The following is a 25173-nucleotide window of genomic DNA, read 5'->3' as shown; positions in this document are numbered from 1 at the left end:
TAGCAGGGCTGCTTATGGGGGGTGAAATGGAGGGGTAGAGGACAGTTGCTTCAACAAGGAACTTAACAGTGACCTCTATAAACTACATTAGGAACAGTTGTATAAGCCAATATAACAATTAATAAATATTATTTGGATATATTTGGAAAACATACAGTATTTTAATGTACATATTTTTTTAAAGATGTGAAATCTTTACCTTATAATACTTTGATCCCGATTCGTTTTGAAACAATGTTAGACATTTGCTGTCCAGTCTCCAATAATGCCTCTTTCTCTATAAAGAGCATAAAACTGTGAGGTTCAAAAGTAATGATTCCTCCAAAGTGCCTGAACTTTCCTTCCCCTTTCATTTCTATCGATAAGTTTGTACTTTTGAATAGGTTTAAAATTCGTGAGGTTCAAAATTCGGAGAATTAAAAGGATATATAGTGAAAACTACACTTGCATCATCACTCTTATCTCACTCCCGCCCTTACTCCAGGCAAGCAATGTTATTAGGTTTTGGGGATTCCTTTGCGAGAATCTTATGCATGCATACACAAATACATATGTATTGCACACACACAGATATGTAATTTACCTATAGGCTAAATTTCTAAAGGTTGGCTTACTGGGTCAAAAGATACATGCACATGTCATTTTACTTGACAGTGTTAAATTATCTGGCACAAGATTTGATCGAATTTACAGTCTCATCAGCAAACATGCCTAACTTGCTCAAACCTTCACTAATGCAGCATGTTGCTAGACCTTTTGATCTTTTGCTACACTGATAAATAAAAATTGGTATTTTGGTAAAATTTTAAATTGTATTTTTTATTAAAAACGAGATCAAGATCTTACATTTAAAAGTCATTTGTATTTCCTTGTCTGTGAATGTTCATATTCATTGCCCATTTTTCTATTGTATTCTGGTCTTTTTTTCCACTTGTTTAGAATATGAGTTGAAAATACTTCTTCCAGTTTGTCATTTGTCTTTGCTTTTGTTCTTTGCCATGCAGAATTTTTTTTTTTACATATGTTTTTAAATCATTTTTTTAAATTAATACTTTACTTTTTTGGAGCAGTTTAAGGTTCACAGCAAATTAAGGGGAAGATACAGAGATTTCTGATATACTCCCTTGTCCCAACGCATGTGTAACCCTCCTCATCATGAATACCCCTCATCAGAGTGGCACATTTGTTACAACTGATAAACCTACACTGACACATCATAATCACAAAAGTCCAGTTTATATTATGGTTCACTCTTGGTATTGTACATTCTATGGGTTTGGACAAATGCATAATGACATGTATCTATCATCATGGTATCATATAGAGTATTCTCACTGCCCTAAAAATTCTGTGTTATGCCTATTCATACTTACAAGTCTCCACCCCTAACTGCGATCTTTTTACTGCCTCCATAGTTTTGCCTTTTCTAGAATGAATATCATATGGTTGGAATCATACAGTATGTAATCTTTTTACATTGGCTTCTTTCACTTAGTAATATACATTAAAGATTCCTCCATGTCTTTTCATGGCTTAACAGCTCATTCATTGCTTTTTAGTGCTGAATAATATTCCATTGTCTGGATATACCACAGTTTATTTATCCACTTACCTACTGAAGGACATTTATTACTTCCAGGTTTTTGGCAATTATTAATAAAGCTCCTATAAATATCCATATGCAGGTTTCTGTATGAACGTAAGTTTTTATCTCCTTTGGGTAAACAGCAAAGAGTACAACATATGGGTCACATGGTAAAAGCATTTTAGTTTTGTAAGAAACTGCCAAACTGTCTTCAAAAGTCGGCAATACCATTTTGTGTTCCTACTAGCAGTCAAAGAAAGTTCCCGTTGCTCTAATCTTGCCAGAATTTAGTGTTCTCAGTGTTTAGGTTTTTGGCTATTCTAACAGGTGTGTAGTATGTCACTGTTTTAATTTGCATTTAATTTGCCTGATGACATATGATATGGAGCATCTTTTCATATTCTTATTTGCCATCTAAGTATCTTCTTTGGTGAGGTACGTGTTAAGGTCTTCGGCACACTTTTTAATCAGGTCATTTGTTTTCTTACTGTTGAATTTTAAGAGTTTTTTGTATATTTTGGAGAACAGTCTTTTATCAGATGTCTCTTTTGCAAATATTTTCTCCAAGTCTGTGGCTTGCCTTCTCAATCTTTTAACATTGTCTTTTGCCAAGCAGAAGTTTTTTATTTTAATGAATCCAGTGTTATCAATTATTTCTTTCATAGATTGTGCATTTGGTGTTATACCACCAGACCCCCTGCTTTGAATCTCTACTGCTCTACCAGTTTATAAAAATAGTACATTAAATATTCCACCTTTGAAATATTCTTTACAAATGTAATGATAGTTCCAGTACTATGATGTCTTAATATATATCTCATTCTCATTTTGATTTTAAAAATGCACAAAATAAAGCACATAACAAAGTTTCACTACCATAATAAAATGCCTGTGATTACTGACCAGGGTGTCCCTGCTGGTGTAATGGACCATCCACCCTTCCTTCACCATCGTGCTGCTCTTCCTCTTTGTGTGCTTGATGGATTGTACGACCCTCATTAGCGGAATATTATTGCTTGTTGATGGACTAAAAGATATTTTAAATTTATGACAAATATTTACAACTTCAACTTAAAAAATCATAAATACTGTAAGCTCATCAAGCCCTTTTAAAGATAATTAAGCTAAAATTCTTCAAAATATCTTAGGAAGATAAACAATGGCTTAAAAAGAAGAAAATAAATTAGTCCTGTTATGATGATACATAGTTAATTTATAAAAGACTAAGATAATACTGTAAGTCATCATTATTTGTCATCACATTTTTCTGGAGGGTCACAAAACATAAGAAAACAATGAGGGACTTCTCTGATGGCACAGTGGTTAAGAGTCCGCCTGCCAATGCAGGGGACACGGGTTCAATCCCTGGTCTGGGAAGATCCCACATGCCGCGGAGCACCTAAGCCCACGCGCTACAATTACTGAGCCTGCGCTCTAGAGCCTGCAAGCCACACTACTGAGCCCATGCACCACAACTACTGAAGCCCACACGCCTAGAGCCCATGCTCTGCAACAAGAGAAGCCACCGCAGTGAGAAGCCTGCATACCGCAATGAAGTGTAGCCCCGGCTCACCGCAACTAGAGGAAGCCTGCACACAGCAACGAAGACCCAACACAGCCAAAAATAAATAAATTTATTAAAAAAAGAAAAGAAAAGAAAACAATGAATAGAGCAGAAAGAATCCTCCCCATTTGGAAAATCTGGAGCCTGGGAGAGGGTCTCATTTGGGATTGCTGCTAGAAATCTTCCTACCCTAGGCAGCATGATAAATTTTATCACAAAGTAGTATATCCTATAGGCTGTATCTATAAAAAACTGAATTTCTATAAACATAGGAAGATATTTAAGTCTTATAATCTGGTAGCATTTTTACAAAGTGCTAATAGAGTAATTGTAATATGAAAACTGTCCCCAAATTCATCACCATCATCTTTGTGCAACATTCTCAGATATAGATTCTTACTGGTGTTTCCAACATCAGGTAATCTGCCTGTGTGAAGAAATTGGTTGCTTCAACTGATGGTTCAATTTTGGCACTTTGTGGTGGATGCTCTACAGCTAGATATCATATCTAGACTATATTTAAATAAAGCATTTTCCTCTTTAAGAAAACAGGATTCTCATACCTTCCCATCTTGAGTGGATAGCAAGAGTAATATAATTTACTTCAGAAAAATACTGTGGTACATGTAAAAGTATTAGGCACAATTTAACCGATTTTAAATTACATTTTAGGTCCCACTTAAAGAGATGTGGCTTGTTCTTTCTTAACATAGCTCCTGGACTGACCCTGCATTTGGAAGTAGCTTGCAATCCTTACACACACGTTACCTGATTGTTTTAACAGCTTCTTCATCTCTTTCCACATCAAGATCAGATGGATCCAGGAAGAACATTTTATCTTCTGGGGGAGATGGTTCCTCTGTGTCATCCAAGCCCCGACTACCATCACTGTTCATGTCACTACTGTCAATATCCATTGGTATATCTGTATCTGTTCCCAGAGTAGAAGGTTCTGGCAAAGTTTTAAATGAATTCAGAATTTTATATTAATGGAATATCAATACACCTAAACAGAGACAGTGTATTAAATGTGAAAAATAGTTTTAAAATTCTTAAATGAAAATATAGGAAAATATTTTTATGATTCAGGATAAAGAAATATTTCTTAGGACAATATAAAATGTACAAACCATAAGGCAGAAAATTAATTTGATTGCATTATAATTTTAAATTCTGACATGCCGAAAGATACTAGAAGCAAAGTAAAAGATTAGCTAACACTATTACACATCTAGTCAATTGATTTTCTGCAAGGGTCTAAGACAATACAATGAAGAAAGAATAGTCTGTTCAGTATATGGTGCTAGGACAACTGGACATCTACATGCAAAAAAAATGATATTGGAATTCTTCCTTAAACCAATTACAAAAATTAACTTAAAGTGGATCACAGACCTAAATGTAAGAGCTTAATCTATAAAACTCTTAGAAGAAAACATAGGAGTAATCTTTGTGACCTTGAGTTAGGCAAAGCCTTCTTAGATATACCACCAAAAACCTAAGTGACAAAAGAAAAAAATAAATAAATTGGACTTCATCAGAATTAAAAACTTCTCTGCTGCAAATGATACCTCAAGAAAGTGAAAAGACAGCACACAGTGTGGGAGAAAGCATTTTCAAATCATATATCAAACAAGGGACTTGTATCCAGAATACTTAAAGAACTCTTACAACTCAATAATAAAAAGATAAGTAACCTAGTTAAATGAGCAAAGGACAAGAATAGATATTTCTCCAAAGTAGATGTAAAAATGACCAATAAGTATATAAAAAGATATGCAATATCTGGGAAATGCAAATCAAAACAACAATGAGACATCACTCCATACTCACTGGGATGGCAATAACCAAAATGACAGACAATAACAAGTGGTGCAGGATACACAGAAATTAGAATCCTCATACACTGCTGGTGGGAATGTAAAATGGTACAGCTGCTTTGGAAAACAGTTTGGCAGTCTTCAAAATGTTATACACAGGGTTACCATATGACTCTACAATTCCACTACTGGCTATCTACCCAAGTGAAAGGAAAACATACGTACTCATCAGTACTCAAGTGTTCATAGAAGCACTGTTCATAATAGCTCCAAAGGAGATACAACTCAAAGGACCATCGACTGACTGGTGAATGGATAAATAAAATGTAGTCTATTCATGCAGAGGAATATTATTCATCAATAAAAAAAGAATGAAGTATTGATACATGTTACATGGATGAACCTTGAAAACATTATGCTAAATGAAAGAAACCAGTCACAAAAGACTACACATTGTATGGTTCTATTTATATGAAATGCCTAGAATAGACAAACCCACAGAGATAAAAGCTGATTTAGTGGTTGCCAGGGCTAATGGGGAAGAGTGGATGGGAAGTGACTACTAATAGGTATGGAGTTCTTTTCAGGATGATGAAAATGTTCTAAAATTAGATTGTAGTGATGGCTGCATAACTGTGAATAAACTAAATGTGTGAACTGTAAGGTATACAAATCATATCTCAATAAAGCTGACAAAGAATTAGTAGAATATATAGCATATGAACAGGTAACTTATAGGGGAAAAACCCATAATTAACCAGTAAACATCTGAAAGATGCTCAAACTCATTAATATAAAGACAAATGCACATTAAAATAAATAAAATAGTATTTCATATCCATTTGTCAAAAGGTAGAGAAGTACAAAAATACATGAACTGGATAAATCTAGAAAAGACTTTAATCATTGAAAAACTGCATCAATTCCAAGCAACTGAAATGAGAAAACCAATCATGCTCTGTCAATGGTGTTAAATAGCAACCACAGAAAACATGCCATAAGAGAAAATGTTAAATTCTTAAGGAGCTTAATTTCCACTCCTTATGCTTTTCTTCTACAGAACTACTTACATTCAATTTTTACTATTCATGTAAATGTTTCGGAAAAATTATGCTGAAAGTTTAGAGTCATTACTCCTTCCTTCCAAAAACGGTAATCACTTTAAGTGATATAATATTGAAAAGAGAAAACAAACAAAACAAAAACAAAAAAAAATGGTAAAAAGCAAAAATGTTTCGCTAATGATTATTTGATGGAGAAAGAGAAAGTGAGACAGTACATTAAGTTCTAAAAGACTATGGACTAAGAAACCAGACCATATGGGTTCAAATCCCAACTCTACCACTTATTGGTTGTATTTCTTGGGCAAGTTATTTAATTTAATGTTTTTGTGTTTAAGTTTACTCATCTGTAAGTCCTTATCTCAAAAGGTTGTTCTTAAGTTTAAATGTCAATATATGTAAAGAGTTTAGAACAATGCCTGACATACAGTAAGCAGTCAATAAATACTAGAAATATGAAATAGTTCTAAGAACAGCAGGGTTATAAAATAAGTATTAAAGATAAAAGAGGATATGCAGCAACACTGGTCACATTAGACTACAGAGTGGTAGGTGGTTAAAGGTAAGACGGAAAGGTATAATTAAAAGTATACTGTTACTGATCTCCGTATTTTGCTTGATTATTAAATCAGAAAAAAGTCAAAGTTAAAAAACAAAGTAAGCAAAATAAAATATTCAAATATAACCTTATACAAAGATAATACACAAAAGAATTGTGATCTTTTCTGGAAATTAAGAAAAGGACTTTTACCTCCATTGAAAGTAACCTCTCCAAGGCAGTCTCTCGGTACTTTTGATGCACATCGTTTATGGCAGTTGAATTTACAATCTAAAATAAAATATTCACCTTATTAATTTATATAAAAATGTCAGGCAGTATCAGAATATGGTTAAAGACTTTCTTTACTCACACACAGAGTATTATTAATAATGATGATGAAATAATAAAGATTTCCTCTACTAAGAACTCAGGCTTTGGATTAAAGGTCTGGTTTCAAATTCTGAAACTACCTCTTAAACAGTTGTTTAATCCCTCAGGGCTCAGTTTCTATATCTGTAAAATGAAGTTTATACTACTTGTATAACACTTTGCCAAAATGTTGCTACAGCTCCATGTTTCCTTCCCTTACCTCACATTCTTCTTTCCACATACCCCTTAAGAGTTTCCCAGGCTGATTAAATTCCTTTCCAACATATGTCAGGCACTTACTTTCAATTCCTAATTATTAGGACCTGGTGCACATGCAGAAAAGGGATTGCAATTCTACAACCATTTATTAGGAATTAGTAAGGGCTTTCCCATACAACCCTGTAAGGAAGGCCTGAGCTTCTCATGCACAAGGTCTCTCACCTGCATTACAAAATGGCTCTGTTCAGCCTGCAAGAACCTCAGAGCTGATTGCATTGCAGATCAGTGTCAGATCCCAACTGTACCATACTACTGTGTAACTCAGTGGTCCCCAACTGTGGCCATCAGACCAGCAGTAGCAGTATCATTTGAGAACTTGTTAGAAACGCATGTTCTTGGGCCCTACCCCTAACATCTGTAACTCTGGGAGTGGGGCTGAGAAATGTGTGCTTTAATGACTTCTTTAGTTAATATTAAAATTGAGACCCACTGCTATAACTACTGTCTAACACAACCTTCGAAATACTTCTACCAACAATAAATGGGTAAAAATAATTTCAAGTCCTGCTTTAGAATAATTCTGTAACCCCTGTGATTCAAGAAAATTCTGGGAATCATGCCAATAGCACAGGGCAAAGGTCATTACAAGAAAAAGCTCCATGAAATTAATATTTTGGTGGAGGATAAAACTTGCATTATATAGTAATGTCTTTAAAAATAAGAGACCCTAAGAAATTCATATATGATATTAATATCTTGCATACATCTTAAATAATTAGTTTTTTATCTCATGAGATTTGCAAATTCTGAAAATAACAAGGTTTCCCTTTCCCTTTGAAATGTAGAGCCAAATTTGTGGCCCACCTGCAGCCAAGTATGTAGGTTCTAATGACAGGCATTTATACTTCTCCATATTCCTACTTATGTTTTTATTAATTAGTTTATGCTTTCTTTTATTCTATATATGCTTATATAAGCTGCCTTGAAATTTTAACGTAACAAAGTAGAAAATAAACAGATGAATGAATAAATGAACTGCTGTTCTTAGAATTGTATGTTTTCTTAAACGTTCCAGCATAACTGTTTTAACTATTTTTTTTCTTAGCTTGACAAGTGAATGAAAATGACTACTTTACTTTTTAAGTATCTTAATTCATATTATAAAAATACAAGGATCCCTAAATTATGATTTTTTCATAGATAACTAAAATACTTGAAGAGAAATATAACCTGATATTTTCTGAACAAATATAAGCATAAAACACTATTCTTTTAGAGCTCTAAGAAGTTAAACTAATAACCCAGTGGTAGAGTTCACTGATTTTATTTCAAAATTCATTAATCTACATATTTATTTTAGTTCCTTTATAAAATACTGTATTTTTTTGCATGTGGTTTTAGAATGTTTCTGTTCTGCTCAGCAGAACGGTGTTATTTACTACCTTTACTAAAATTATCTGCTGGCTAGAATTTGTACATCTGTTCTTAATGTTCTTTCCCAAAACATTCCTTAGTGGCTGCCTGCCAATCCACTTTAGTGTTGATATTTTAAAGTATTAATTTATATATTGACTCATATTCAAAAGTAAGCTGTTGAAATAAAATTTCAACATTAAGCCTGCCTGATGGTTATTAAATATTGGCAACAAATGTACAACCTATTCTCTATTTGATATTATCCTATGTAGCCATATATTGCCAAGAAAAGTTTTCTTATATATTTAAGTTAAATTTACATATAATTATTTGATTCAACATTGTAAACAGGATTTATTGTTGCAAAGATCTCAACTGTAATGTTTTACCTAGGTAAAACTAGGTAATTCAATTCCACAAATAGTTCTATATAAAAAGTATAGTATCAAGAACTATTAGAATAATCACATGAAAAATAAGTACATAAGATTATAGACAAATTAGTTATGTCTTATCCTGGCTCAATGCCTTAAAACATATTTGAACTCTATTTTGGTTTCACATAATTGTGTAGCACTGTTGAGAAGAAGATATGTGACAAAAAGACAAAAACATCTTTAAAAAGCATTAAAACATTATGTAACTAGAGGAAAACCTTGTTCCATTGTTCTGTTAAAAACCTAGTTCATTAAGAGATGTTTTTGGAATACTATGATAGTGTTCTGGGTTAGTATCCAAATACAGGTGGTCCCCATTACAATTCCACTGGCTTCTACTATAGTCTGCCTATTTCAGTGTGATTACTGTCTGGAATGACAATTTTTGTACAGCTCCATAGCTACGTAATTAGAAAAAAAAAACAAAAACAACAAAACACCTGTAATATGTTGGTGTGCATGTGTGTGTATGAATATTTAATGGCAAGAGGAGGGCATTATTTTGTATTTTGGGTAGTGTCTGGCTTTGAAATTAGAAAGACTTATGGTCAAATATTAGCTTATCTGCTTACTAACTGTTCCATATTGGCAAGTGTTAAGCAGCCACACCTCAGATCCAAATTCTAGTTTTTCTGTTTATACTCTAATTTTTCTTTAGCACAGCTCCTGGTACAGAATACACATATTGCAGATACTAGTCGTCGCATGCAGGTGCGTGCATATTAATTTTATCTTTTTTAAGTTAAGTATGAGCCCAATTTACAGGTATCTGCTTAATGCTTCTGAAATAAAAAATATTTTAAACCTGTATTTGCTAACAAAAACAAATATAAATTTTACTTAAGAAAAACATCCAATCCTACCTTTACACTGCATTCCTTGCCGAAAGAGGCCTTTCAGTAACCGCTTGCAGTACTGACATATGGTGGGACGGGTATAAGAGTGAACAGCAAATGTGTGTGGAACTTTTACCCTGCACATGACCATCTTTTCCATCCAAATTGGGCGACCACTCCAAGAAGGAATTCTCTTACTGGGTTCCTGGTGAACATGTGACTAAAACATAAGTAATTTCTATAAGTGTAAGTCGATATTAAAAACAAAGTATTAAGATCAGGACTTGACCACAAAAGTCATTTATTTCGAACACTAAAGCCAAAAACCTAAAAATGTGCATCTCAGCAGTTTCCTTTGGAAGCTTAGCTTACCGACCCTTGAATGAGAAAAGTGCAGACTTTTTTTGCTATTATTTATGCTAGAAAACAAAAAGATATTTTCATCCTCACATACATATATTCACTGATTAACTATTATTTCCAGGCACATATGACATTTTACAAATAAAAAACAGAACTTAAAATGAATTTATAACATGTTCAAATACCTTCAAAAACCTTACCAAGAAATTAGTCACAGGAAAATTAAGTAAATTCAGAAAATGTTAGTGCTGCTCACGCTGAGTTACTGAATACAACGTCTGAAAACATTCTGAAACAAGCCTTAGTTTTTCTAATTTATTTTAACAAATACTAAAACAAGCATGTGAAAATCTAAGTTTAATTAATGTTGATGATACAAACAATGGCAGATACAAACTAAAACAACTTTACCCGTAGTAATTATGCTTTAGGAAGTTCCTTAATATTTTAAGTATTTTCCAATTATTTGGGTTTTTTCTCTTAGGTGAGCAAAAAGGAAAGTTAAAGGTGATGTTGGTTAAATTTTTTTGTGTAATCTGAGGGATAAATGGATTATTTAACTATGAACCTTTCTAAGTATACAAAGGAAATAATCAGTTTAAGTTATAGGTCAGATGAATATGGTTCATCATATTAATTCAGCATTCACTGATTATAACTGGCCAGGCTCTATATCAGAAATATGAAAAAGAATACAGTCTGTATTCTCAAGAACAAAATCCAAATACCTAACTACCACCTAGATGTATAACAGATTTTGTTGTAGCTGCTTGCATCTTCACTGCCAGAACTTCCTTCTATAACTGGTAATGTCTGTAACTCAGAGAAGCTGAGTCATGGTACATTGATATGTTCAACCACTAGAAGCAAAAGAAGCCAGAAAAAACCAAGAGATAGAGAAGTGTACAGGAGAAATGAAGGGAGGAGAAAACAAAAGGCTTTTTTGAAAAGAGTAGGAAGAAGGAAAAAGAAAAGGACTGACCATTGGAGGACAGCACTATAAAAATAACACAGATACAGCCTCTGATGGATAGTTTTTCACTAAAGTGTAGCCAGAAATGTTCTAAAGAAAATTATGAAGCAGTTTAAGAAAAGTACAAAAAGATGGGACTTCCCTGGTGGCACAGTGGTTAAGAATCTGCCTGCCAATGCAGGGGACACAGGTTCGAGTCCTGGTCTGGGAAGATCCCACATGCCACAGAGCAACTAAGCCCATGTGCCACAACTACTGAGCCTGCGCTCTAGAGCCCGTGAGCCACAACTACTGAAGTCTGCGCGCCTAGAGCCCGTGCTCCGCAACAAGAGAAGCCACCACAATGAGAAGCCTGAGCCCCGCAATGAAGAGTAGCCCCTGCTCGCCGCAACTAGAGAAAGGCCACGCACAGCAATGAAGACCCAACATAGCCAAAAATAAATAAATTAAATAAATAAATAAATAAAGTACAAAAAGAATGTTAAAACACGAACCAAACTTACATATTTCAGCTGTCTAAGGTATCCTGCTCTAGTGTGGCCCACCCCTCCTCCATTTACACACCACCTTCAGCAAAAGGAGCACCACAGTGATTCTGCAGAGCTGATAAAGCAGCCAGTGGGAACTAGAAACAGATGCTTTAAGCTTTTGCTCATCCCTGGCCCCCTAGTCTAGTGGTGACTCAACACTGTGCTTCTCTTGCTTCTGCTTCTACCACTCAGTTTGTCTCAAGTTTAAAACATGTAACATGGAAAGGCTGATTTAGCCAGTTTTGCCTTTTGTCAGGTCCTGCTGGGATTGGGGTATCAGGGACATGGTACAGAGCATGTTTATAAGGAACTACTCAGGGGACTGTGGTTGTAGGAGCCACCCAATTTTTCATGTCTAGTACAAGTAGTTATTTATGTTATTAGCCCTATTTTACATATGAAAAAACGGGCTCAAAGGGATTAATACTACTAAAGCATTAGTATTAAAATCAAAACTTAGACCTGGGTCTTCTACATAGCAGTCCAGTGATTCTTCTTTTTTATAAATTTATTTATTTTATTTTTGGCTGTGTTGGGTCTTCGTTGCCGCGTGCGGGCTTTCTCTAGTTGCGGTGAGCAGGGGCTACTCTTCGTTGCAGTGCACAGGCTTCTCACTGCGGTGAATTCTCTCGTTGTGGAACACGGGCTCTAGGCGCGCGGGCTTCAGTAGTTGTGGCATGCGGGCTCAGTAGTTGTGGGTCACAGGCTCTAGAGCACAGGCTCAGTAGTTGTGGTGCACGGGCTTAGTTGCTCCGCGGCATGTGGGATCTTCCTGGACCAGGGATCGAACCCATGTCCCATGCATTGGCAGGTGGATTCTCAACCACTGCGCCACGAGGGAAGCCCAGTCCAGCGATTCTTAACCTTTTCCCAATCCCAGCATACCTGGGCACATACTGCAATCTTACCAGTAACAGTGGTTTACCGTCTATTTAGTGAGGAAGGCAGGAAAGGTACAGAGGACTTAACCAGAATTTGGAGGACAGAGAATGTTGGTAGAATTACCTAGAGCACTTGGTTAAAATGTGAGCACTCAGACGAGAGTAACTAGAATTAAATGAAAGTTCTTTTCTTACTTTGCTTTAATGTCTCTCTTTACAAATTACTGCTTAGCTTAAACTCTTATTTCTTTCTTATTACTGTATAACCAGAAATCTTCTAAAAGTAATTATTTCCACAGTGTGGGCTTAAACTAATTTTGGCTGAAGTATTGCTCACAAAAACTTCATAACAATATTGCCAACTCTCAATCATGTAAAACAATAAACGCAATAAAAGCATTTAAAGGGGGCAATTCCCCAATTATATATATTTGAGTTTGGAACATTATTCAATGAAAGAACTATCTCTACTTTTATGTGTACACTTAGGCCCAGGAGTTTCTTTCTACTTTGATTCTGTCCTACCCCTCAGGAATTTTCCCAAATGGGTAATTCCCTGGTGTCCGGTGGTTAGGACTCTGCGCTTTCACTGCTGAGGGCGTGGGTTTGATCCCTGGTCGAGAACTAAGATCCCACAAGCTGTGCGGCACGGCCAAAAAAAAAAAAACTTCCCAAATGCATTGCAATGAACATTGATCTCTCTCATCTCCAAATAGCCATCACTCAATTCTGGTTTCTCTAATCTCAGTGGTTCCATTTTAACCAAATTCAATGAACAGTCTATCTTCTTCTGCCTCTCCATCTCTTTACTTGATTCCCTCTAGACTGACTTCAGAAACTAACAGAAGCTGCCTTCTTACGTGTAAACGACGACAACCCCAGAGTCAGATTCAAAGGCCTCTATTCCAACTGGCCTTTTCTTATCTAGTAGTCAATGAAGTTTAATATCTTGACTCCTTAGAAACTTTTCCTCGTGCCTTACATACGAAATCAGGATAACAGCTATAACCTTCCAGGACAGGGGTAAGGATTACACAGAAAAGCTAAGTGAAGCAGCCAGCGTGAAGACTGGCACCTGAGAAGTTAGGAGGCTCTTTACTGGGCAGCCACTTAGAGTTAGTGCTTCTCTAAACTTGGTTCAGATTCAGGTTCAGACTGCTCCCATCTCCACACTGCTATCTCCTTCGTTCCTTTAGAGTATACTCATTTACTACTCTTTCTTCCCTCTGATTTTCCTCCATGAGCTCTCAGCTCTTCTCTTACTGTACCTTATTCATAATTTTGAGACTGCACGCTTGGACTGACAAATGTAACCCTGAGATTCCTCTCTACAATTTCTACTTGTTCTAAAATACTCTGCACAATCTAACCAATTCAAACATGTCACTCTACTTCTCATATTTCCCTAAGGAAGTTTCATCTTTGGGATAAAATATAAATGAATGAATAATACATTATTCATCTGCTCTGTCCTGCCATTTCCTAATCTTGCAATACTCAGTGGGTATGGCTGACACACCAGTATCATTTGTGGGGTTCTCAAAACAACATGTGTTCATCCTACAGTTCCCAATCTTAGCTAAGTTTCCTGTGCAGTTTGTGTATAAAATGTATTAACTTTTCTATTACCAATCTTTCCCCAAGCTTTTGTATGTGTTTATAGTAACTCTTTGCTCTCAGTTCCTAATGCTACAGCATTCTTCTTCTACTTTAAAAATCTCATAGTAGGGCTACGCAATATGGAAATATGGGATTTTTGTGAAAGAATTTCAGAAGCTTTTACTCCAGTGCCTCGGTTTAGCAAAATCTTGTGACGAGGGTGTCAAGACAACAGCCCAAAGACTTGATTTTGCCATTAATATACAGAAGACCAAAGGGGTTATAGAAATAACTAAATGTTAAGATTGTAATGTATAGATGGAAGTCATTTTAAGTAGTACCAAATGAATAGGTGGTTATTTCTTTCTTCCCTGATCTACTACATTTACCCTTGAGGGGTACAAGATATGAGGAAAAGTCACTGATTTACAAATAATCAGATCTGGGTTGAATTCTAATATTGCTTACTAATTTGCTCTGTGACTTCAGTCAAGTCACTTGACTGTTCTGAGTCCCAGCGGTCTCATGGTATAGAGATCTACTAATAAACCTCGCTGGAATATTAAGGATCAGTAATCAGTGGTGTCACTCAAACAGTCATTCATTTATGAGTGAGTGCCCAGAAGTACAAGGTATGGTGCTGGGCATGATGGGGCAAACAAAGTCGTGAATATTGTCCTCTCTAAATAGATCATAAGCTACAAACACTATGATATTAAGGTAGAATGCTATACACACCATTAGGGAGATTTGAAAAGTGCTATGTCATTCAGAAAAGTAACTTCTAGGTAAAGGGGAATCAGGTAAGGTAGCTGCTGAGCTAGGTCTGGAAAAAAGCATGTAGGATAGATACCAAAAAGAGCAAATGTAGGGGGGAAAGGGTGTGTTCAAGGAATGATGAATATTACAGACTGTCGGAAACATAGAATATATAAAGGTGTCCTAGTGGGGAGTAATCTAATCAGAGCTGTTGTATATTAAGCTGTAGTGAAGTGTGGAGACCAGGAGTCGGGATACTGGTTAGGAGGTTGATCTTATGGTCCAAGTGATAAGGTTATCACGAAGTATACAAAATGCAATTCATGACTATTGGTAAGCCCTGTCTACAGTAATACATTTTAAGTTTCTTAAGTGTAGGAATGTTACTATTTTTCAGTATATAACTTATGTTTTAAGATGATGTTATATATCCTGCAGAAACGTAAGGAGTAAGTAGTAAAATGCCCTCTATTACCTTAGAATACATACCTCTTCAGTGGGAAGGGCTACATATTCAGTCTGCAGGGGTCTTGGAACTGAGAGGCCAGGTCCTGGCAGGGATACATTTGACAGACGTCTCTTTCTTACACCACTACAGTTATTTGGAATCTTGAAGGCACATCGTTTATGGTAATTTAATCCACAGCCTAAATATATTTTAAAAGGTTAAAAAAATTTTTTTTAACTTTACTATATAAGTGTGTACATAAAAAAATAGGTGCTTCCTTTATTTATTTTCTCTGGCAGCAATAGTTATCCTAATGAAGAACCCAGATGACAAGCTAAGAAGAATAGGAAACATGTAGAAAGGTTATTTAGAAAGGTTAAGTTGGCTAAAGCAGTGGTTTCTTCAAGTGTGCTCCTCAAGGCAGCACCTGAGAATTTGTTAGAGATCTAAATTACTGGGCTCCACCACAGACCTACTGAATCAAAAACTTTGGGGATGGGGCCTAGCAAAGTATGTTTCAACAAGTCCTCAAGGTGATTCTGGTACACGATAGAGTTTGAGAACCTCTGGCTTAAAGAACTTCAGCAAACTGTAGACTGTGTACCAAATTACTCCTATGACATGTGAAAATTATATTAAATTCAAATTCCAGTGTTCATAAATAATTTTATCGGAACACAGCATACTCATTTGTTTACAACCTGTCTATGGCTATTTTCATGCTATCAATACAACAGCAAAGTTAAGTCATTGTAAGGAGACCAAATGGCCAGCAAAATTTAAAATATGTACTCTCTGGCCCTTTACAGAAAAAATTTATTGACTAATCAGAAATGTGCACCCGCATCCCACCCCCTGGTAATTCTAATACAGGATAACCATACCTCTCCAATTCTAAACCTTGGGTACTACCTAGTCACTACCAATGATCTTGTTTTTTCATTGATGATTACTGAACGCAAATGTGAAATCCTATTTCAAATGAAACAAAAATTTAGAACACATACCTTCACATTTCAGTCCCTGACGTACCAATCCCCAGAGCATCTCACCACAGTAATCACAAAAAGTAGGAGCTTTGTAAGAATGTACATAGAGAGTATGTGGACGAATCTGAAAGTCTTCTACTGTGGCCAAAGCTTTTAAAAAAGAAAAATATTCAAATAAACCCTGTACTTGTAATTGTGATGAGATTAAGAACATTGACCATATTCATTTGTCAAAGTACACAGAATCTTTTTTTCTGAAAGTTTCATCTGACCATAAAAATAAATTATTTTCAGCAGCTAATATTGTGGTTTTCAAACTCTATTTTAGGAACTTCACCAACTTCAAATAATTTGAGCTCCAAAAGTAGGTCTATAGGTAGGTATTTTGACCTCCAAAAGCATTTTCTCGGAGTGGTAACATTGCAAATAATTGTCAAGATTTATTTTAGCTAGTTAAAAACTATTTAACTTATAATGTACTGGGAAATAGAACACTAAAGTTAAAAAAAAATTGCGGAACTTAACATTAAGTTATAGCAATGTTTCTGTGGGAAACACACTCAGTTCTAATTTAGGATCCCAGGATACACTCTGTTCTCCAGAGTCCTAGTGGTCAGGATAAAGAGACTCTTCTCCCCTTTGTGGGCAAGCCAACAGCAGCAGACGCAACCACCATCAGACATCCTCTCAACACTACCTGCAAGTCATTAGTGGATATCCCCGTGGCCTGATGTAGGGTCCAGGGCAAAAGAGAAATAGATGTGAGCATGACCTCCAGGGAGGACCGGGAGTGAAGCCCCTCTGGAGTGAAAAGAAAGACAAGGATTGCGATGTGTATAGAATTTGGGGTTGTGGCAGAGAAGATGAATGGGAAGGATAAGAGACTAATAAGGAAAGGTGATAGAGAGGATCTCAAGAACAAGCTGCAAATATGAATTTGGGAAGAGGAAAAAAAATGGTGGCAGGACTCTGGACTCCTGACTGGCTTTTCTTCCTTTCTTTCTCTTCCATTTCTTTCCTTTCCTCCCTCCCCTTCTCCTCTCTTCCTCCCTCTTTCCTTTGCTGCCAAACAAGAAGTTTTGCAGGCCTACTATATACATTCTCTGTTCCTTTACACTTCTCACTAACAATCCTGCCCACTTGTTGGATGAGATAATAGCAGGAGCTAAAGACAATGGATGGCAAGAATGGGTGAGAGAGGAAAGGAGAGAATAAGAAAATGTCCACAGAGAACAAAAAGAGAAGGAGCATTATTTAAGTCATGGAATCAACCAGTATTGCAGTTTCCTCTTCCAAATCTTCATTATTTCACCTTTTTTTCTCATTTTCTTTTCTGAACCCTAATTCTCTTCTATGCTCTTCAAAGAAACGGGGAAAGGGACCAGAATTTCAGTGTAATTGTTTTATTTCTTTGACTCAAGAGATGAACATATTCCTCTTCTGGTTCAACTGATAAATTCCCTTAGCTTAGTAACACTCAAATAAGTAATTCAGGGCTTATTTTCCTACTTTCTCATCTGTGATATAACCTTCCTGAAAGTAAAAATCACATAGTTATTACAGATGAAAGAAGTAAGCAACTGTAGCACAAAGTATAATTGAACACAGCATTTAGTTAAATGCAAAAAATAAGGCTCGTTGAAAAGAAAGGCAACAAAATAAACTATTTACTTACCTGAAAGAACAACTTCTACTAGGTCTCCTTCATGTATTTCTTCTGCTGAGGTAATCAGCTGCAAAATATTTTCTGAGTTCATGTCATGGCGAAAGAGAAGAATTTTGTCATACATGCCAAAGAATCCACACTCTGGAAACTGCAGGAAAATGGTCCTATATCAGTATACCTACAGCTTTCTGTTTTTATAAGTAAATGTCTCAACCTTATAAAATAATTTTAAATGTAGTTTTTAGCCTAACACTATTTGCTAACAATTCTATTAATATCCAAAAAGATCAACCATGTGCATCCTGGTTAATTCTCAAGTTCAAAAATATAAAAGTAAGCAATATAAATAATCGTTGATTATCTTAAAACATGTGTTTCTTAGAAGTACAGAATTTCTTTATTCAGTTACTGATGGAGAATACAATCTTGAACTTAGTGCTTCTCTTACAAAGCCTGAAAGATAAGCAGTCTTTCCTGTCCTCTAGAACTGAGCTTCCCATACGGTTAGCTACCAGCCACATGCAGTTATTTAAATTGAATTAAAGTTAAATAAAATTAAAAGTTTAGTTCCTCAGTCACTCTAGCCACATTCCATGTGCTCAATCACCACCTCAGCTACTGGCTACCATTTTGGACAGTGGAGATACAGAACACTTCCATCATCACAGTAAATTCTATTGAATAGTGCTGGTAGAAGATCAATAATTCCCAAACTACAGTCACAGGAGTACCAATTCCTACATTTCTGCCAAATGGACCTATAATTCCTAGCATTTATCTGATATTTTCTTTAATATACTCACTGTAATTACAAATACATGATTCTTTATGGTAGCTTTCTTTTCAAAAAATCTTTGCCCAGAGCAGGACTTACAGATCTGTTGACATATGCCCTTTGTGTAAATATTTCAAGGCTTCTACATTTTGTGACTACATTACTGAGACACTTTGAGGATTAGTATACCAAGGACTAAAATATGACGGTGTGAGTCTAAAATGTTTTATAGTTACTAAAGTTGTTTAAGAGACAACTTTAAGTACTTGCCTTACAAAATAACTTTAATTTTTAAAACAATTTTTTAAAAGACCATTTTCTAAACTATCAGTACCTTGCAAAATGCTGCTCCAGACAGTTCTAATTTCTTTAGCTGATTTCAAAACTGTATACTCTCACTGATTTATTTTGACTCCTCACAGAATATCCTTTAACGCACTATACAGTATGTCACTGTCCTGCACTGAACGGCCTGATAAATATCTGTCACACTAAACTGTAAACGCATTTTTGCAGGGATGTTGCTGAGGATGGTTCACCTACTTCATATAGTAGCCCTTCTTTGTGAGGGCCCATAAAAGAAATTTCTCTGGTTGGTTTTATAATATGAACAATTTGATCACGTAACTAATCATGTTTTCTTGTTTACTTTGCCCACTGCAAAACGCCAAGCCTAATTTGTAGCCTAATTCTAACATCAGTCTAGGATCTTACGGCATATGTTTTAGGTGCAGATACCAACCTAGCTTCATCTTATTTTGTGACCTTAATTTTCCCATTAAAAATTCTTACATGTATCTCTAAAAGTCTCAATTTTTTGGGAAAAAGTTGAATTTTTAAGAATTGAAAATAATGACTTAATTAGAAATTTTAAAGTTTATTTGCATTTTTAAAAACCTACTGAGTAAATAATGAAAAAGTGCAGAAATATTTAGAATTTTTATAATGCTCATTCTCTTTTCAAATATTTGAGTTACCAACATTTATAAAACCTCATAATATGCTTTAAACATATCTCTAACAGCTTAAAAATTTCCCTTTGAAAAGAGTAAAAATATAGAATCAAAATTATTTTCATTAAATTTTAATTTAAAATTGAAATGTTATTAAGTTTGATTTAGTTATTATTAAATTAGAAAACATCTAATGGGAAGTAAAACATCCCCATAACTTAGCTGCAATAATTCTTAAGGATTAATAAAAAGGATTTCACATTCCATCCTTACAAAATCTCTAACAAAATATTTGTATGAATAAAACTCATTTTAAAAATTCACTTTTAAAAAAATTCACATCCTCTAAGTGTAAGGCCCTATGGTTTGTAAAGGTAAGACAGTCAGTCTTTGCCTTCCAGGGGCTCACAATCTAGTAAAAAGAGAAATAAAACAAATATATAACATGATAAGAGAAATGCCAAGAATGAAAAATAAAATTCTAGAAGAGGGAATAAAAACTTTAACTGGGAATGTAGACAATCACTTCAACATTGATATTTGAGCAGAATCATAAAGAGAAGCAAGGTTTCCATGGGTAGAAAGTGAAAGTGAAAGGGTCATCATTGAGAAAGTACAAGGTAAAGGAGAGACGGTAAGTCAGTGGACCCATACGATTGGAGAATGAAGTGGGTGGGTAGAAAGAAGGCAAAAAAGTACACAGGAGCCCAACAGGGACCATACAAACAGAGAAGCCTGGAATCAACAGAGCTGGGTCCAAGCTTTGCAACCTACCAACTACAGCACCTTACATAAGCTGCTTAACCTCTCAACGATCAACAGGAATATTAACTTTAAATGGTTCTTATCAAAGTTAAATTACTTGATGTTTATAAAAAACGAAGCACTATGATCAAGAAACACTAGTGGTTTATATTATTCTATATCCAAAGGGGGAGAGACAAGGGGTTCCAGAGCAAGGCAGTAACATGATCAAATCTGTATTTTAAAGGGATAATGCTGATAGCACTGTGTAGCAGGAACTGGAACAAGAAGAGACAGAGCAAGCTCCTAAATAGAAGGCAGAAGCTATCAGTCAGGAAAGAGGTATCAGGGTCTGGATTTTACCGTAAGAAGATGGAAAGCAAGACAACAAGGAACACTTCCCTCTAGAAACTACCTCTGGTAAATTATATGAATCACTTATACTGTTTTGACCAAACTAAAAGTCCCCATAACTAAATAACTAAATAAACACATCAATGAGAGAGGAAAAATATTAAAATAAAAAATGTATGTCTTAGAAAAAATACATATAAAATAATCTTGATAAACACGTGACCCAATGAAGTCATATTAGCATTATTAAGAGACCAAAGAGCAAACAAAGAGAATTATAGGGAGTATTAAGAATATTTATTTAAAATAAGCATTTGTGTACCAAGCTGGGAAGTCTTCAGTGATGATAAGGAATAAAGTAACTTTCTAGCAAATGTTTACACACTATATTCATCTATATAATTGAGAAATTACAGAATTCCAAGGGGGAGGAAATGTAATAACTAGCCTGTGAAAAAGAGATTTCTGCTATTCATAATTATGATCTACAGGTGTGTTTAGCAGGATATTTAGGAATTCTCTGAAAACAAAGGTCCCCACAAAATGAAGTAAAAGAAAATGTGGCCTGAAGAAAAGCCAGAGAGAATATTAAATATTGTCACTGAACATCAGGAAACACTGTGGCCAACCTTTAAAAATATTATGAATCTTGAGGCATGAGTATATTAAACATTTAAAAAGAAGAAAACAAGGAAATAAAACATAAACACACATTTAAAAAAACCTAAACAATTGTACTGAGGAAAAACCCCACAAAAAAACAAAAAATAAATTATTTGAATATATAGGGATTGACTGTTCATGATTTTTAAAAATTCAGAAATTGGTTTTCAAGCAAGAGGACCATTTCCTAAGACAATGTCTCACCTTTGGTCACACACTGGAATCATCTATGGAGCTTAAAATCACATCTGGTATTTTCATCCCAAGCATCTTTACCATAGACCTCTTTGCAGCAAGCATTTTTGCCACATAACTAATTGGCCATAAGGCAATTTTGCCATCAAAGATAAAATAACTGGTTGACAGTTTGGTTTCAAAGTTCATTAGCATTTCTTTTTTTTTAACTCCTTTATTGGAGTATAATTGCTTTACAGTGGTGTGTTAGTTTCTGCTTTATAACAAAGTAAATCAGTTATACATATACATATGTTCCCATATCTCTTCCCTCTTGCATCTCCCTCCCTCCCACCCTCCCTATCCCTCCCCTCTAATGTGGTCACAAAGCACCAACCTGATCTCCCTGTGCTATGCGGCTGCTTCCCACTAGCTATCTATTTTAAGTTTGGTAGTGTATATATGTCCATGCCACTCTCTCACTTTGTCACAGCTTACCCTTCCCTCCCCCATATCCTCAAGTACATTCTCTAGTAGGTCTGTGTCTTTCTTCCCGTCTTGCCCCTAGGTTCTTCATGACCTTTTTTTTTTTTTCCCTTAGATTCCATATATATGTGTTAGCATACGGTATTTGTTTTTCTCTTTCTGACTTACTTCACTCTGTATGACAGATTAGCATTTCTTCTAGTTAGCAACATTATTGATTGCTTTATTGAGCTGACGAATGAGGATGATCTGCACCAAGAGTTGGTTTCTTATTTTAAAATACACTACACATTGGAGGAGAAAGAGGCCGAGGGCCTTAAAGGTGCAGAGTTGATCCCACATTTCTCATACAATTTTGCAATGTCTACCAACAGACATGTGATAGAAACAATGTAGAAGGCTTTCACAACACAATACAAAGCTCAGTTACAAATATGCATCCTAGTATTTAGAAACTGATACCTCTCTTAATGAAGGAAGAAATTTTAATGAAAAAGTGGAATGATGAACAAGAAGAGGAATGAATAAGCAAAAAATTGTGTACGGTAGAACAATGTGTGCACTAGGAGTGCTGACCCCTATGCAATCAAAAATCCATGTATAACTTGACAGTTGGCCTCTGTTCTGCAGTTCTGCACCCAGATTCAACTGACCATAATCATGTACTACTGTAGTATATATGAACAAAACATTTGAATGTTTGTAACAAAAATGACTGCAGCAAAGTTATCTACAGCAAAGATGCTTAGGGAAAGTATCTAGAACGCTTAAAGCAAAAGATGCTAAGCCTCTCTTCCCAGGTTTATGGTTAAGCTCTGGGGAACAGGACATGGACATCTGAATTTTTTTTTTTTTTTTTTTTGTGGTACGCGGGCCCCTCACTGTTGTGGCCTCTCCCGTCGCAGAGCACAGGCTCCGGACGCGCAGGCTCAGCGGCCATGGCTCACGGGCCCAGCCGCACCGCGGCATGTGGGATCTTCCTGGACCGGGGCACGAACCCGTGTCCCCTGCATCGGCAGGCAGACTCTCAACCACTGTGCCACCAGGGAAGCCCCTGGACAACTGAATTTTAAATTTACTTTTATATTATTCAGTGTATTTATTATATATACTCTTTTAAAAAATAGACTTTTAATAGTTTGAGTTATAGAAAAATTGAGACAATAAGTACAGTGAGTTTCCATATACTCCATACCCAATTTCCCCTATTATTAACATTTTCACTATGGTACATTTGTTATACTTAATGAACTAATATTGATACATTATCATTAACTGAAGTCCTTAGTTTTTTTTTTACCCAATGTCTTTTTCTTGCCCCAGGATCCCATTTAGGATACCATATTTCCTTTAATCGTCGTATCTTCTTAGGCCCCTTTTGGCCGTGACAGTTTCTCTGATTTTGCAGGGTTTTGAGCACTCTGACTGTTTTGAGGAGTACTACTGTTCAGGTGTTTTGTCAGATGCCTCATTATTGGAATTTTTCTCATTATTAGACTGGAGTTATGGGTTTGGGGGAAGAAGACCTCAGAGGTAAGGTGCCATTCTCAACATATCATCATATCAAGCGTACCTACCATCAACATCATTTATAACCACTGATGTAGACATTCATGATCTAGCTGAGGTTATGTTTGTCAGGTTTCTCCACTGGAAAGCTACTTCCCCCTCCCACCAATACCTACTCTTTAGAAGTAAGTCACTATGCACACCCCACACTTAAGAAATGACAATTTATGTTCCCTGTCCTTCAAGGCAGAGTATCTATATAAATTATTTGGAATTCTTCTGTATTGGAGATTTTTCTATTTCTTACCATTTATTTATTCATCCAAATGTAGTTCATATATATATATATATATATATATATCTCAGTATGGACTCATGGATAATTATTTTATACTTTGGGATATAATATATACTCTTTTAGAATATAATTTTATTTATTTTTTAGTAGGCAATTTATTCACATGGTTCAAAAAAGTACAAGAGTAGAGGGACTTCCCTGGTGCCACATGATTAAGAACCCGCCTGCTAAAGCAGGGGACATGGGTTTGATCCCTGGTCCGGGAAGATCCAACATGCCACAGAGCAACTAAGCCCGCAAGCCACAACTACTGAGCCTGCGCTCTAGAGCCCGCAAGCCACAACTACTGAAGCCCACACACCTAGAGACCGTGCTCTCTAACAAGAGAAGCCACAGCAATGAGAAGCCCACATACTGCAACAAAGAGTAGCCCCCGCTCACTGCCAACTAGAGAAAGCCCTCATGCAGCAACAAAGACCCAACACAGCCAAAAATAAATAAATAAATTTATTTTTTTAAAAAAAAGGACGAGTAGAGTTCAAAATCTATGCCCTAGTTGCCCAGTGATCCCTGCCATAGTCAACAATATTGCCAGTTTTATCAGTATCCTTCTGAACGTATTTTATACCTAGATAGTAGACATGGACATATCTTTTCCTCATTTTACACAAATGGTGGCATACTATAAACAGTGTTGTGTCTTGTTTTCTTTTCCACTTAGCAATATATTTTAGAGATCATTCCATAACAATATACAAAGAACGTTTTTATTCTTTTTTTTAACAGCTGCATAGTTTTATTTTACCAGTTCCCTACTGATGGGATATGGGTTGAGGAGTAAAACTAAAGCCAAACAATCTTGAGTTCAAATCCTGATCCATTTCACTTACTAACTATACAACCTTGGCTTGTTTAACTTCAGTTTCTCCATTTGTAAAATAGTACCTACTTTGTAAGGTTGTCATGAAAATTAAATAAGTGAATATATGTAAACAGCTTAGAACTCCTGGTATGTTCTGAGTGCCACATGAATTGAAGCTACTATTTCGAATCTTGTTATTACAAACAATACCCAGTGTATAATCTTATATACACATTTTTTTCCATCTTTTGAGTATATGAGTAGGATATTTCCTAGAAGCAGATTTGCTAGGTTAAAGA

At 35.6% G+C, this 25173-nt stretch overlaps 1 protein-coding gene across 3 annotated transcripts in view; it reads right to left on the bottom strand.

Annotated features, from left to right (window-relative positions):
* The window catches only part of PRKD3 (protein kinase D3), a 74622-nt gene that overhangs the window by 18728 nt on the left and 30721 nt on the right, over positions 1 to 25173 (bottom strand). For all 3 annotated transcript variants that reach the window (XM_029232461.1, XM_029232459.1, XM_029232460.1), the window contains 8 exons: positions 18066 to 18204; positions 16409 to 16540; positions 15443 to 15600; positions 9876 to 10068; positions 6782 to 6859; positions 3918 to 4101; positions 2489 to 2612; positions 200 to 277 (listed from right to left, as the gene is read on the bottom strand). In XM_029232461.1, coding sequence (XP_029088294.1) covers positions 200 to 277; positions 2489 to 2612; positions 3918 to 4101; positions 6782 to 6859; positions 9876 to 10068; positions 15443 to 15600; positions 16409 to 16540; positions 18066 to 18180 — 1062 coding nt within the window. In that variant the 5' untranslated portion in view covers positions 18181 to 18204. The remainder of the gene's footprint in view (positions 1 to 199; positions 278 to 2488; positions 2613 to 3917; positions 4102 to 6781; positions 6860 to 9875; positions 10069 to 15442; positions 15601 to 16408; positions 16541 to 18065; positions 18205 to 25173) is intronic.

This window comes from Monodon monoceros, unplaced genomic scaffold (genome assembly GCF_005190385.1).
Source record: "Monodon monoceros isolate NGI ecotype Baffin Bay Population unplaced genomic scaffold, NGI_Narwhal_1 Super_Scaffold_19, whole genome shotgun sequence".
Classification (NCBI taxonomy): domain Eukaryota; kingdom Metazoa; phylum Chordata; class Mammalia; order Artiodactyla; family Monodontidae; genus Monodon; species Monodon monoceros.
The sequence above is the reverse complement of the archived record's forward strand: the minus strand, read 5'-3'. Positions and strand labels throughout refer to the sequence as shown.